The following is a 14,114-nucleotide window of genomic DNA, read 5'->3' on the forward strand; positions in this document are numbered from 1 at the left end:
TTTAAACAATTCCATACCAGTGTTTGGCAAAAACTACTAATTTCAAACTTTCATATGAAAACAAAACATCATATCTTATTATTTATCCTATTTAAATTAACATAGAACATGTGAGCATGCTAAAAGAACGTTAATCTACTCAATACTAATGTTCGCAACCTATTTCAATGTATTTATTAATTGTTAATTGAAACTCTTACCAGGTAGAAGAATTCCTGATGCCACGCACTCCATTACACGCCTCAAGGCTTCACCAGCCCCTAATGGTCTATTACTAGTACCTATGGCTTTTTCACAAATAAGCTCTAGGGGCTAAATGTAATAAGGAACAAGAAATCAGTCACATCCGACAACATGTAACGGAGAAGGTTTTTTAAAAAATAAAAGGACACACTTAGATTAGATAAAAGATTTTCAAACTAATTTCCAAATAAATATGATTCCAAGTTCTTTTCACACCAGCTTAGTTCAAATTCACCTGGTTAGTGCCAAGAGATAAACTTAATTAGTATCTGGCAGTAAATCACAAGATCATATGAAAAAAGTCTATACCTGATATGTCCGACCGCTAAATTTAATTAAATCCATAATTTGATTAAATTAATTCATGTTCACTTTGACATTCAGAAATTTGCATTTCACTCCTTTAAATTTCTGAATTTGTCTTATTTCGAAATACAAAAATCATGAAGTATTTAAAGGTAGAAGCTTCTATGTGTTCAGGTTATTTGGTTTGACAAGGGAACAGTCTATATTTAAACTTACCCATCCTTTCAATGGTCCCCATGTGGGTACTCTGTTGCATAAATCACGCAGAATACGAATCACAATTACACATGACTTTAATCCATTTGCCCTCGCCTAAAACATACAGAATTGTAGTGATACGTCATCTGCTTTGCAGAGATATAGATTACATAGTACCGTGGCATTTCTCAGTGAGTTAGAAAATTAAATTAAATTCTCATGCAAACAAAAAAGAAATTTTACTGAGAACAAACTCCTTCTCTCAAATGACCGATTTCAAGTACAAGCAAGAAGCATAAATGTTTAACGATTGCTTTTGTAGCCTCATGATAACTAGTAAAAGAAAACTATCTACCTATTGTAGTATACCGACTGACTTAAACTGTGCGCAGAGTACCAAAGCTACAAAGAGCAAATGAATAGCATTAAGTGTTTTTTTTATATAACAAATAGTTTTAACATTAAAACCTCATAAGGCTACAATAACAATAAGGTAAGAACAAGTAGCCAACCTGAAACCATTTGGCATGTCGCAGAGACGCCAAGGCGTTTAGGCATTTCTGCCTGTCCAATAAGTCCGGTGGATCTTTCATCGCAAAATTTTCTACTGGTGAATGGAATAAGAAGACAGATACAGTTTGACCAAGGGGTTTCTGTCATTCAGTACTAGGGAGTGGCAGCATCCTAGGCAAACAAGGCTCCCAGAAATTTTAATGGTTTAATAGTGCATTGTGGTTACTACAACAGCCATTTACAGTAACGTGAACATGTGAGACAGAAGCAAAAGGCATTCATTCGGGATACGAATCAATGGCATATCAACTGCAGAGTATATGATTCTGAGTCTTATTTAAAATGCAGAACACAACAGATTATACCACACAGCAGATACTTTTATTGACTGTTAGTCAGGCCTTAATTTCTGGTATCTTGGGTAATCTAAAATTAAAATAATGAATTGTTATTAGGAGAAAAACATGATCGACTTCCAAAATTTAAAAAAGTCTTTCAGTTTGCATTTCCCTTCACAATGACTTCAGCCTTTGTAGATCAAATCGCAAGAGCTCACACCATCAACACCATAGAAAAATGCCATTTCAGTTTTATGATTCTGTCTTATTGCCACAGCACAACATTGATATTGAGGACCCAGGAAGCCAGAAATTAACTATGTATGGCCTTATCATTTTAATGCCATGTGCAAGTGCCACTTGTGGAAGTTATTTTTTTCTGAGAAATATGCACCAAAACTGTCAGTTAGGTTTAGATATTAGAAATAAACCACCTGTAGGCGCCTGCAACAAAGGTATTAAAATGTAACAGAAACTCAATATGGCAGTTAACCCCTACTGAAATTTGCAAAAGAATTTCATAATTTCAAATATTTTCAACAGCTGGAGTTTTCTGCCTTTTAAAGCAACAAAAACATCTGCTATAAAGTACAATATTTCTTACACAAGGGATACAAAGATAAACTGCCGTAGATGGGTGGTTAATAATCTAAAACATTGGATTAGACAGCATAAAGGATGACTGTCTGCAGGGACAATTTTTATCCAGCCACGCGATTCTGTATCAAAACATATCAAATTGTAAAACCTCACTCACTTCATCATCACTCATGTCCTAATTTTTTTTTCAAAAAAGAAGGCACATTAACATTTTGTTCAAACTATGAGTATAGCTTCATTCTGTTTTGATGTCCACGGGCTATAGTTAAGCTCATCATTGCTCCTCCTACAAAATTTTGATTTGTTTAAAGGTTCTTGCAATCCAAAATTTATTGCATAAAATGGCTCTTCTGCAAACTTACATAACCATACAACAATACATTATTTTTGCAGTCAGTCATCTTTTACATGCAAGTTCTACAGAAAAAAAGATAAGGATAGGGGACAAAGAGCAGGCAGTGAATGGGATAGACTTGCACCAAAGTCCCTTTTAAAACACTCATGTATTCACTTCATGCCCTGTACAATTTTGAGTTTGAAATTAATGTAGGCTTCCAACGTAACAACGTTCCACGGCATGTGGTGGCAGCAAACGATACAACTCCCTGCAACTTGCACAGAATCACTAACTGATTCAGAATGTACAATAGAAAGTTCAAAGTCTCCCTTTAGGCAGGGAACATTCGGCCTATTGCCAATGCAAAGTTTATTGACACCCAAACTACACATCAAGCAGTGTGAAGCCAATCGCCATCTCAGGAGGTCTTGAATTTTTATAAAACTGCATAAATTTTACGTTACTGGAAAAGATTTTAAATCTCAGGGAAGAAATCAAAGCAATGGTAACATAGTTAACTTGAAAACTAAGTGAGAAAGTTGAACGTAAAATTATTCTTCAAATCTGTTGCTGTCGTCAATACATTAATTTCAAACCTATAATTGTAGATCACATGGTAGTAGGTGTCAACAACCTGCTCACCTCAACTTTTCAAAATATGCAATAGCACAAGCAACTTCAAGTTTTCCCCCACCCCCTTCGACAGCAGGGCATGAACGTACATGAATCATTCATATAAGACAAAATGTAAACAGCTGAGTAAGTCCCCTTCAGCCCTTATTGCGTTGGGTGCTGATTAGTGACTGTATAGCATACTGTGTGGCAGGAAATTTTGGATGGTATTAACTTTGGCAACGAATGTGTACTTGAATCAGTTGATTATTACTAATGGTGCTTAAAAAGTCCTTCTGCGTTTCTAAGCATACAACATTTCATACCATAATTTCTTGCTGAACAGTAGAAAATTACTGAAGGGACTTGTAGCAAGTCTAGAAATGGGGAGAACAGCAACAGGGAGTCCCCTCCTGCCCAGGTGGGCACAGCTGCCTCCATTCCCATGACAGAGAGCGGCCAGTTGGTCAAAGGTCTGACATTGTCCAGTAAGGCTCAACAAACTATCACTGACACGCTTTGGTGGCTAAACCAAAAAAACAAAATTCCTACAAATAAATAATAAAACCAAATTAACACACACTACTTTATTCTTACCAGTTATTTTTCTTTCCCAATCTCAGTGCTGTTATAAGTCCCATGCATTTAAATAAATGTACTCAAGGCATACTTGAGGATAATAATATTGGTATGACTGTTTGAATATGGAATGCTCTTTGTGGTACAAGTCCTATTCTCGTAAGTTGCGCATACTACAAGAATAGTGCATCTGGATTAATTCGTTTTTAAAAAATTAGAATTCAAAAGTGTTGTCCCTGCTTAACAACTTAAACCTCAAAGTCTTAGGTTATCATTTATCACAATGAATATCACTTCTGCATTGACATTTTACAAAACTTACTACAGTATACACACAACTGCATGGGCTAAAAGTGCTGTGTCACTCACATCATTATACACTCATAATATTCTGCACAAACATTAATTACAAGTTGTCCCCTCCCCAAACATACAAATATATTTAGTCTATAGTTCTCGGTTTTACATTTTTGAATACTTATATATTGAAATGCATCACTGTTGCATCCAAGTATATTGTTTACTTTTCTTTTTGCAGCACTGAGATGGGGCAAAATTGACACCATATAAATTATTAAAAATGCAGCAAGTCTTGCATTTATGTGGTCAGTTTAATTACCTGCAGTAGACAGGTAATTAAATACACAATGAAATATAGTACGCCTTTTATATATGGAGTACACAACTTTACTTTCAAAGACGCTGGTGTGTTTAAATATCATGTATTCATTCATAGCATTCATGATTTCTGAACATTTTAAGAACTATGTTTAAAATTTTGGAGAAGTAACCCGTTGATTTTTTTGTATTCCTTTTAAAAAGGGAAAGATCTGCATGCTTTGCTGCAAGTGACCGCTGAAGCTGCAAAATTTATTTTCAAAGTTTGATCAAACCTGCTCTGCAAGACCACAGAAGTCTTACAAGCAAGCAACAACGTAAAGTTGTAACACGTATCTGAAAAAAATGCTGGTCAATATACCTCCATCTTCTTTCTTTTCCATTTCATCTCTCACCACAGGCGAACTCAGAATAATCTTCAGTGTCAACTTGGGTTCTTTTGTATTTTGAACAGTGATAGCTGCTTCCTCCACACATTTCTCAACTTCAAATTTTTCTTCTGAAAGTTTCTAAAGATATTAACATTTAAAAAAAATATAGACAACCCAAATTTTAATCTAAAGAAACAAAAGATAGCCCTTCATATTCACACATCTCAAAACTTTCATGGGTGAAAGTTTGCTTCGGCAACACCCACATATTGGAAAACAATAACATACAACTTTGAAGCAGAAGTAGGCCACTCAGTCTGTTGAACCTGCACCACCATTCAGTAAGATCATGGCTGATCTGATTGTAACCTTAATATTCTTGCCTACCAAAGGCTCATGACCTTCAAGAGGAAAATATTCTCCAGTTCTCCATCTGAAATGAGTAACTCTTCAAGTGACCCCTAGTTCTGGATTCTCCCCCAAGAGGAAATATCCTTTCCACATCCACCCTATCACAATCCCTCAGGAAAGTTTCAATCAAGTCACCTCTTATTCTTCTAAACTCTAGTGAATACAAGCCCTGCCTGTCCAACCTTTCCTCAGAAAACAACCAGCCCATTCCCGGTATTAGTCTAGTAAATCTTCCCTGACCTGCTTCTAACGAATTTACATCTTTTCTTAAATAAGGAGACCATTTTATACACAGTATTTTAGGCATTGCGCACAATTTAACACCCAAAAAACAGAGTCCTGTTTTGGGCTTGAATAGAGGGGCGTTTCTCGGCGCTAACGTCCCCGCTATCAAACGGGACTCTTGTTTCTTTTTTGGCCTCGGCGAGGAATACCCACCAAGGCCTCACAACCTCATTTACTGCACTGACAAACTCAGCTCGTCAGTGCAGGAAGAGATCGGGACACCATTTTTAAATGCCGCCCCAATCTCTCAACCCTCACTGTGGCCTCCAGATGCCCTAGAGACCCAGAGTATGCACTGGGGACATGAGTTTGAATCTCACCATGGTAGATTGTTTGAATTCAACACAAATCTGGCATTGCAATCTGGATGACTACAAAATTATTGTCGATTGATGTAAAACCCCATCTGGTTCACCAATGTCCCCGTTAGGGAAGGAAATCTGCCCGGTCTGGCCTACATGCAACTCCAGACCCACAGCAATGAGGTTGACTCTCGAAGGTCCTCTGAATGGCCTAGCAAACCACTCAGTTCAAGGGCAATTAAGGATTGACAATAAATGCTGGCCCAGCCGGTGACGCCCACATTCCATGAATGAACAAAAAAAAACTGGAGCAGTTGTAGAGAATAGCATTTAAGGATTTACGGGAAGCTAGATAACTTCAGAGGAAAAAGGAATAAACGGGTATGCTAAGAAGTTTAATGGAAGTAGAGTGGGAGGAGGCTCATGAGAAGCACAAACACTGACCAAGACAAGACGGGCCTAACAGCCTTTTCTGTGCAGTTAATTCTATGTGACAGCATACTCAAATAAATGAGGGTGTAAAGCAAGCATTGCAGTCATTTCAATTTGTGCCTATGTCCCACTAACACGAATCGGATTAATGACCAAAATGTTTCATAATGTGATTTTGGGACAGATGTTGGTCAGGGCATCAAAAAGTCTTCCTGTGCTTCTTTGAAGAGTGCCATGTAATCTTTTACATTCCTCTGAACAGGCAGACTCCCAGCTCTTCAACCTGTACTGCACTAAAGCTTCTATGCTCCATATACCTACTTTTTTGCTTCCCACACAGGATAAAGTTTTTTTTTTTAAATCCCTACACTATTTTGGCTGAGCAGGGGAGTTTACCCTGATGCCCATGCCAAATTTCATACCTCAAGCAACATCACTGAAACTGATTACCTGGTTATCATCACGTTGCTCTGTACAAATTGGTTGCCACGTTTCCTAAATTTCAACAGTAACTGCACTTCAAAAGCACTTAGTTGGCTATGAAGTGCTTTGCCCTGAGGTTGTGATAGTCACTTTACAAATGTAAGTTTTTCTTTAAATACCACAGAGAATCAATTGCAGCTCCCAAAAGACCAAAAGTACTTAACATACAAAACTAGCTTCATCTTCAGCACCTCCTGCCGCTTGCAGAATTCTATTCAGTCACCTACACATGGTACAGGAGACATGATTCTACCCGTCAATAAAAAAGGAGGCATTCTTCATGAAAAAGTGTAAACGGCTGCATGCACGGCTTCAAATTTGAATATGTAGAGACTGATGGATTTTTATTAAGATTTGATCCTAATTATGTACCCCTTAACAAGAATAGTCATACATGGGGGGTCAATTTTTCGCACGTGTTTGCCGTTGGCGAGAATGGCAACACATCATGCAGGAATCGTTAAAACGAAGGGCGGCATGGTGGCGCAGTGGTTACCATTGCTGCCTCACGGTGCCAAGGACCCAGGTTCAATCCCAGCCCCAGGTCACTGTCCGTGTGGAGTTTGCACATTCTCCCCAGGTTTGCATGGGTCTCACTGTCACAACTCAAAGATGTGCGGGCCAGGTTGATTGGCCACGCTAAATTTCCCCTTAATTGGAAAAATTAAATTGGGTACTTTAAATGTACTTCTTTTTTTTAATATAAATTTAGTGTACCCAATCATTTTTCCAATTAAGGGGCAATTTAGCATGGCCAATCCACCTAGCTTGCACGTTTTTGGGTTGTGGGGGAGAATGTGAAAACTCCACACGGACAGTGACCCAGAGCCGGGATCGAACCTGGGACCTCAGTGCCGTGAGGTGGTTGTGCTAACCACTAGGCCACCGTGCTGCCCCGTACTTCTTTTTTTAAATGAAAAAAGAATCGTTAAACTTTCCGTGCCCTACACCAATGACGTAACAAGGTTTCCGCCATTTATTTAAATACATTATTATGAATTTACTCTTAGGGAAAGAGGGACATGCTTGGGCAGTACCCTGGCACAGACTGGCAGAGGCAGTGCCAGGGTTGGGCCCTCTGGGGTGCCCCATGGGAGGGGTCCCCCTTATGTGTGTTGGTGCATTGGGGAGGGCTGATGTCTGTGAGGGTGTAGAGTGCCCCAAGATCGTGGTGGGTGGGTGGGGGTTGAGGAGTGCTACCAATACTGGGAATGAAGGATAGGGTGCCCCAATATTTCTGGCGGATCCTCCGTATCCATGAGGAGTTTATATTTAGTGCTCTTCCGAGCGCTCTTTAAAGATGGCGCCTTGATCTCTGCAGAACCCGTCCTATCGACTATCGATCCCTGCCCTGCCAGAGTGATGGGGTAAACCACATACCTCCGATTTTACTTGACAGAGTGTCAGGAGATCTGGTATGAAAACTCGACTACTTCTGGAAAGATACACGGCAGTTTTAGGTCAGAGCCCAACACTGGTAAATTTAAGGAAAATTCTACCCATGGTGTTTAATGTAGATTAACGGTAACATTTTCGTTCATGCAGAGGCAAGTATTACTGCAATTTATGTGTTGTACATTTTCTTATCCAGCACAACCAATTATTTGGAACTCACCTGAATTTGTATTGGCAGATTGTTATGCACTGTGTTTAGTAACTTCTCTGTTGGTTTTTCTTTACACATTAACACCAGCTCCAAATCCAGGTCTCCCTTTATCAACAAACCCTTTGCAACCAATCCAATTCTCATCACACCACACAAGACGCGACCACTCTGTTCACTGTAAAAACAATGATCAATTATGTGATTTGTTTTTCCTTCAAAAAGAGAAAAGTAAAATTTTTTATGAAACAGCTCAAGAATTCGCCCTTTGTTTAAAAAAAATACATTTAGAGTACCCAATTCATTTTGACCAATTAAGGGGCAATTTAGCATGACCAATTTACCTACCCGGAACATCTTTGGGTTGTGGGAGCGAAACCCACGCAAACACGGGGAGAATGTGCAAACTCCACATGGACAGTGACCCAGAGCCGAGATCGAACCTGAGACCTCGGCACCGTGAGGCAGCAGTGCTAACCACTGTGCCACCGTGCTGCCCTTGAATTCACCCTTTGAATAGTAAATTCTTTTGAAACTTTCAAATATGCAATTGTCTAATATAAAGAATTCTGCCTATAAGTTTTTTCTCGCAAGCATACATTCATTTCCATTTTGAAAATTATTATTGAACTACTTTCACTATTATTTCAGGTAGCTAGTGCATTATAGAATATAACTACTGCATTAAAAAATTCCCCACCTTCCCAGGGCTCTTTTACAAGTTACCCCAAGTCTATAACCTATGGTTAACAACTCTCGTGCCAGAGAAACAGTTTCTCCCAATCTACTTTTGGTCATTTTGAACACTTCGATTGACTTTCCCTTCAACCTTCTCTAGACTATTTCCACATATAGTTATCTGACAGTCAGAACTTGATACTTTGTCAACCTAGCAATTAATACTCTCAACACAGTCTAAAGCTGTTGCTTCCCCCGACATTCTTGCAATTGTCCTGATGAGTGCAAGATGAAAAGCTTCGACTAATATCTTTTTTCAGCAATACTTTTCACATAACTAAAGTTTCTCATTGCTGAGATCATTCGATTATTTCTTCTGTACCTTCTTCGAAATTGTGGTGCCAATAATTAGTTACAATACTTATTTCAGATAAGGCATAACTAATGACTTATGCTGATGTAGCATACCTTTCTTGCTTTTGTACTTTATACCTCCAGTGTTCATAAAATCCATTATCCCGTATGCATTTGTTAAAGAGCCTTATTGGCTTGACCTGCCATTTTCAAAGACTTGTTTTTGTAAATCCCAAGGTCTCTTCCGTTTTTGCAACCCTGTTAGAATTGTACCATTTAATTTGAGAGAAATAACTTCTTCTCATCTGTTTTAAATTTGCTACCCTTATCCAAAAACTGTGATCTGTCGTTCTAGATCGCCCCACACGTCTACTTTGTCACTATTATTTATCATCTTATATACCTCATTCTTCTAAAGTCGAAGAGTGTAGGCCTCAATCTCCCTTCATAAGACAGACCTCTCATTGCTGGAATCAATCTCGTGAACCTCCTTTGAACTGCCTCCAATGTAACTACATCCCTCCTCAAGTAAGGAATCAATACTGTACACAGTACTCCAGGTGCAGTCTCACCAATGCCTTGTACAGTTGTAGTAATGCTTCCCTATTTTATACTCTATTCCTTTAGCTATAAAGGACAAAATTCCATTTGCCTTCCTTATTACCTGCTGTATCTGCATGCTATTTTTCTATGATTCATGCATGAGAACACCCAGATTCCTCTGCACTGAAGAACTCTGAACTTTCTTTTCATTTAGATAATAAGTTGCCTTTCCAGTTTTTAGAACAAAATGGATAACCTCACACTTATCCACATTAAACTCCATCTGCCAAATTTTGGCCCACTCACCTAACCTTTTCTTATTTCCTCATTGCAACTTACTAACCCAACTAATTTAGTGTCGTCTCCAAATGAATATAGTACCTTCCATTCCAACATCCAAGTCATTAATATATATTGTAAATTGCTGGTGCCTGATAACTGAATCCTGTGGCAACCACAGCCATTTATGCCAAATCTCTGCCTTTGGTCAGTTAGCCAGTTTTCTATCCAAGATAGTAAACTGCCCCATATTCCATGTGATCTTACCTTGTGTATTAACCTTTTGTGAGGCATCTTATCAAATACCTTCCGAAAGACCAGATAAACTAGATCTGCAGGATGCCCATAATCCACATGACTTGCTACATTTTCGAAGAACTCTAGCAAATTAGTCAAACATGATTTATCCTTGATAAAATCATGCTGATTCAGATGGATTTTCTAAACATCCTGTTATTATTTCCTTTATAATGTTTTCCAACAACACGGGCGGCATGGTAGCACAGTGGTTAGCATTGTCGCGTCACAGCTCCAGGGTCCCAGGTTCAATTTCCAGCTTGGGTCACCGTCTGTGTGGAGTCTGCACGTTCTCCCAGTATCTGCGTGGGTTTCCTCCAGGTGCGCCGGTTTCCTCCCACAGTCCAAAGTTGTGCAGGTTAGGTGGATTGGCCATGCTAAATTGCCCTTGGTGTCCAAAAAGCAACGGTTAGGTGGGGTCACGGTGATAGGGTGGAGGTGTGGGCTTAAGTGGGGTGCTCTTCCCAAGGACCGGTGCAGACTTGATGGGCTGAATGGCATCCTTCTGCACTGTAAATTCTATATTCTACATGAACAAATGCTAAACATGTGATGTTTAATGTGGATAGCCGGACAGAAACGCCAATATTTAATTTAATTTGTAAGACTGTGAGGAAACGATGCGTCACTCCAGGCACAAATAGGGATATGAGAAATTAAAACAAACTTTATTACTACAACATGATTAAACTAATTTTATCATGCACAGCATGGTGGTACAATGGTTAGCACTGCTGCCTCACAGCGTCAGGTACTGTGTTCGATTCCGATCTTGGGTGACTGTGTGGAGATTGCACATTTTCACCGTGTCTGCTTGGGTTTTCTCTGGATTCTCCGGTTTCCTTCCAAAATCCAAAGATGTGCTGGTTAGATCGATTGGCCATGCTAAATTACCCCTTAGTGCCCAACTGTTAGGTGGGTTATGGGAGTGGGATGTTCGTTTGGTGGGCTGGTCCAGATCTAATGGGCCGAATGACCTCCTTCTGCACTGTAGGGATTCTATCATTCTAATTTTCCTTTTCTTTTGCTTCCCAAAATCTATCACTTCTGTGCATTACATTTAATCTACCATTAGCACATTTCGCCAATCTGTCTGTCCTCCTGAAATCTGTTGCAATCCTATTCACTCTTTACTACAGTTCCAAGTTATCCACCACCTGCAAACTATGAATTTATGTCCAAGTCCAGGTCATTAATATATATCTAAATGAATTGTGGTCCCAATACCAAATCTTTGGGATATCACTCTAATCTCCTGTCTCTAATCTGGGAAAAAAAAGGTACATATCACTATTCTCTGTGGCCTGTCTTGTAGTCCATTTTGTAGCCATGCTTTCACTACTTTTTAAATCCCCACGGTTTTGATTTTGTTAAAATGTCTATTGTGTGGCACTTCATTGAACACTATCGAAGGCCTTCACCAGCCCTCCATTATTTCATCAAAAACTCAATTACGTTCATCAGGTACAACTTGCACTCAAAAATCCATATTGGTTGTCATTTATTATCCCTGGTTACTAAGTAACAATTCATTTTTCCTCTAATGATCTTTACAAGTTTTTACACCATTGACGTCAGGTTCATTGGCCTAGAATTACAAGGTTTATCCGTTTAAAAAAAAGCGATGTAACATTTTCAACTCTCTAGTTCTCTTGCACCACTCCCGTATTCAACGAGGATTGGACGATTGTGGCCAATTTTCCAATCCTTGTGACTTCAATGGCCTGGGATGTATCACAAACTGGAGAAATGTTCTATTTTGAGCACTGCTGTCCTATTAAACACCATATCTATTTTCATCTTATTCAATTTCTCTTTCCCCACCTCCTTTATTGTGATTGGACAGTGTCCTCTTTTTTTGTGTAAACAGGTACAAAGTACTCATTTAGTACTCTGTCATGTCTTCTTCTCCCATAAAATGATTTCATTTTTACTCTAGAGCTATCCTTTCTTTTGATTATCCTTTTGTTCCCTTATGCTTATATAAGACAATAGTATTCCCTTTCCTGTTGCCAGCTAATCTTTACACACATACTCTCTGAACCCATTTTATTCCTTCTAAGTTCTCTTCTGCACTTTCCACATTCTGCTAGTTTTTTTTATGAACCTGACATTTATCATCATCCTTGTCACTTTCAGATTTCCAGCATTTGCAAGACTTTGCTCTTAATTGATCATAAGAATGTTATTTCTGTTTTATGTTAATCACAATTTCTTAAGCCAGGGAACTCTAACTTTGGATACACTTTCTTTCCCATCACAGGAATATGTTTAGCCTGGGGAGAAACAGGGTTAACCTTTCAGGTGTGTGATATTTCATATGAACCTGTTACACACCTGAAACATTAACTCTGGTTCTCTCAAAAGATGTTGCCCGATCTGCTGAACATTTCTAGCATGCACAGTATTTTACTTTAGCATGTTTATTCTGCGCTGGCACACTCCTCCTTGAAGGCCTCCCATTGCTTAATACTATTTCTGAGGATAATTCCTATATCCAATCCATTTGGGCCAGATCTCTTTCAACTCATTCAAATTAGCCTTCCAGTACTTTTGATTGTTCCTGGTCTTTTTCCATAACTAATCTAAACCTAATTATATAGTGATAACAGCCTTCCAAACATGCTCCACTCGTCCCACTTAATTTCCCAGAACTAGACCATATTATACATTTCTAAATAATTCGATTGAAAAATAAATTTGGGAACCATATCCTTGGAAATAAATAATTTTCTATTTTGAAGGCCACAATACAATTTTGTCTGCTAGAAGTTAAAATTATCCTACATTATTGGAATGTAGAAATTTGATTAAACTTTATGGGTTAGAGAACCCGTTTAACTAAATGTTGATTACATTTCAAAACTGAATACTGCAATTTGTCAGCAACTAATAAACAAATGATGTGGATGAAAATCTAATAAATCAGCAGAACACTTCCACTGACATGAGAATCAATTAATATTTCTTCTGTACAGAAAGCACAGGAAAACATTTTTTTAGCAAAATTGGCAACAACTCACTTTGTATTGCTCTCTGATGTGCCACTTTTCTTCACATCTGCAGCTTCATCTTCACTTTCATCCACATTAATTGATTGTGAATTAGTTTCATCCAAATAGTCCGATACATGTTTCAGTGCACACTCCACTGTTGAAACCATATTCTGTACAGCTTCAAGCTCTTCTTGGGAAGGATACACCGAGGAATGTTTTGACATGACATGTCGGTCATCATTCGCAAATGTTCGGATTGGTCTCTTCAAATAGAAAATGAAGTTTATATATTGAACCATTTGCAAATTCACAACAAAAAGTTCTAAAAGCTTTAAGAACAAAAAAAGCAGTGTCAAAATCCATGCATAGGATAATGCCTGCTCTTCTGCTATTTCCTCGGGCATCCATTCCACTGGGTGAGGAGAACAGATATTCAGCTTTTCTTCTGGTCTTACTAAAACTTCTGCTTGACAGAAAACTTTGAAAGGTTAACAGCAGATATTTGGAGATCACAGCTTTCAACTTCAGGAGGCATTAAGCATACTGCTCTCTCCATTCTTTCATGATTTCACTGTCACTTGTTACGGGAATGGTTTTTCTTCTGGTGGGGGACAGTGAAGAACATAACAACAAATGTGTACCTCAAGGCCCAGTTGTAATTGTGATGTCATTACTACCGGGTTCAGAAATGTTTTTCTTTACTTCTGACACTTGTATAGTTTGATTACTGAACATC

At 38.6% G+C, this 14,114-nt stretch overlaps 1 protein-coding gene across 10 annotated transcripts in view; it reads right to left on the bottom strand.

Annotated features, from left to right (window-relative positions):
* The window catches only part of LOC119955747 (spermatid perinuclear RNA binding protein), a 215,304-nt gene that overhangs the window by 61,970 nt on the left and 139,220 nt on the right, over positions 1 to 14,114 (bottom strand). For 9 of the 10 annotated variants that reach the window (XM_038782268.1, XM_038782273.1, XM_038782269.1 and 6 more), the window contains 6 exons: positions 13,406 to 13,641; positions 8,244 to 8,409; positions 4,706 to 4,853; positions 1,260 to 1,354; positions 766 to 861; positions 201 to 312 (listed from right to left, as the gene is read on the bottom strand). In XM_038782268.1, coding sequence (XP_038638196.1) covers positions 201 to 312; positions 766 to 861; positions 1,260 to 1,354; positions 4,706 to 4,853; positions 8,244 to 8,409; positions 13,406 to 13,641 — 853 coding nt within the window. The remainder of the gene's footprint in view (positions 1 to 200; positions 313 to 765; positions 862 to 1,259; positions 1,355 to 4,705; positions 4,854 to 8,243; positions 8,410 to 13,405; positions 13,642 to 14,114) is intronic. The other variant, XM_038782274.1, reaches the window with a different exon arrangement.

Source organism: Scyliorhinus canicula, chromosome 21 (genome assembly GCF_902713615.1).
Source record: "Scyliorhinus canicula chromosome 21, sScyCan1.1, whole genome shotgun sequence".
Lineage (NCBI taxonomy): Eukaryota > Metazoa > Chordata > Chondrichthyes > Carcharhiniformes > Scyliorhinidae > Scyliorhinus > Scyliorhinus canicula.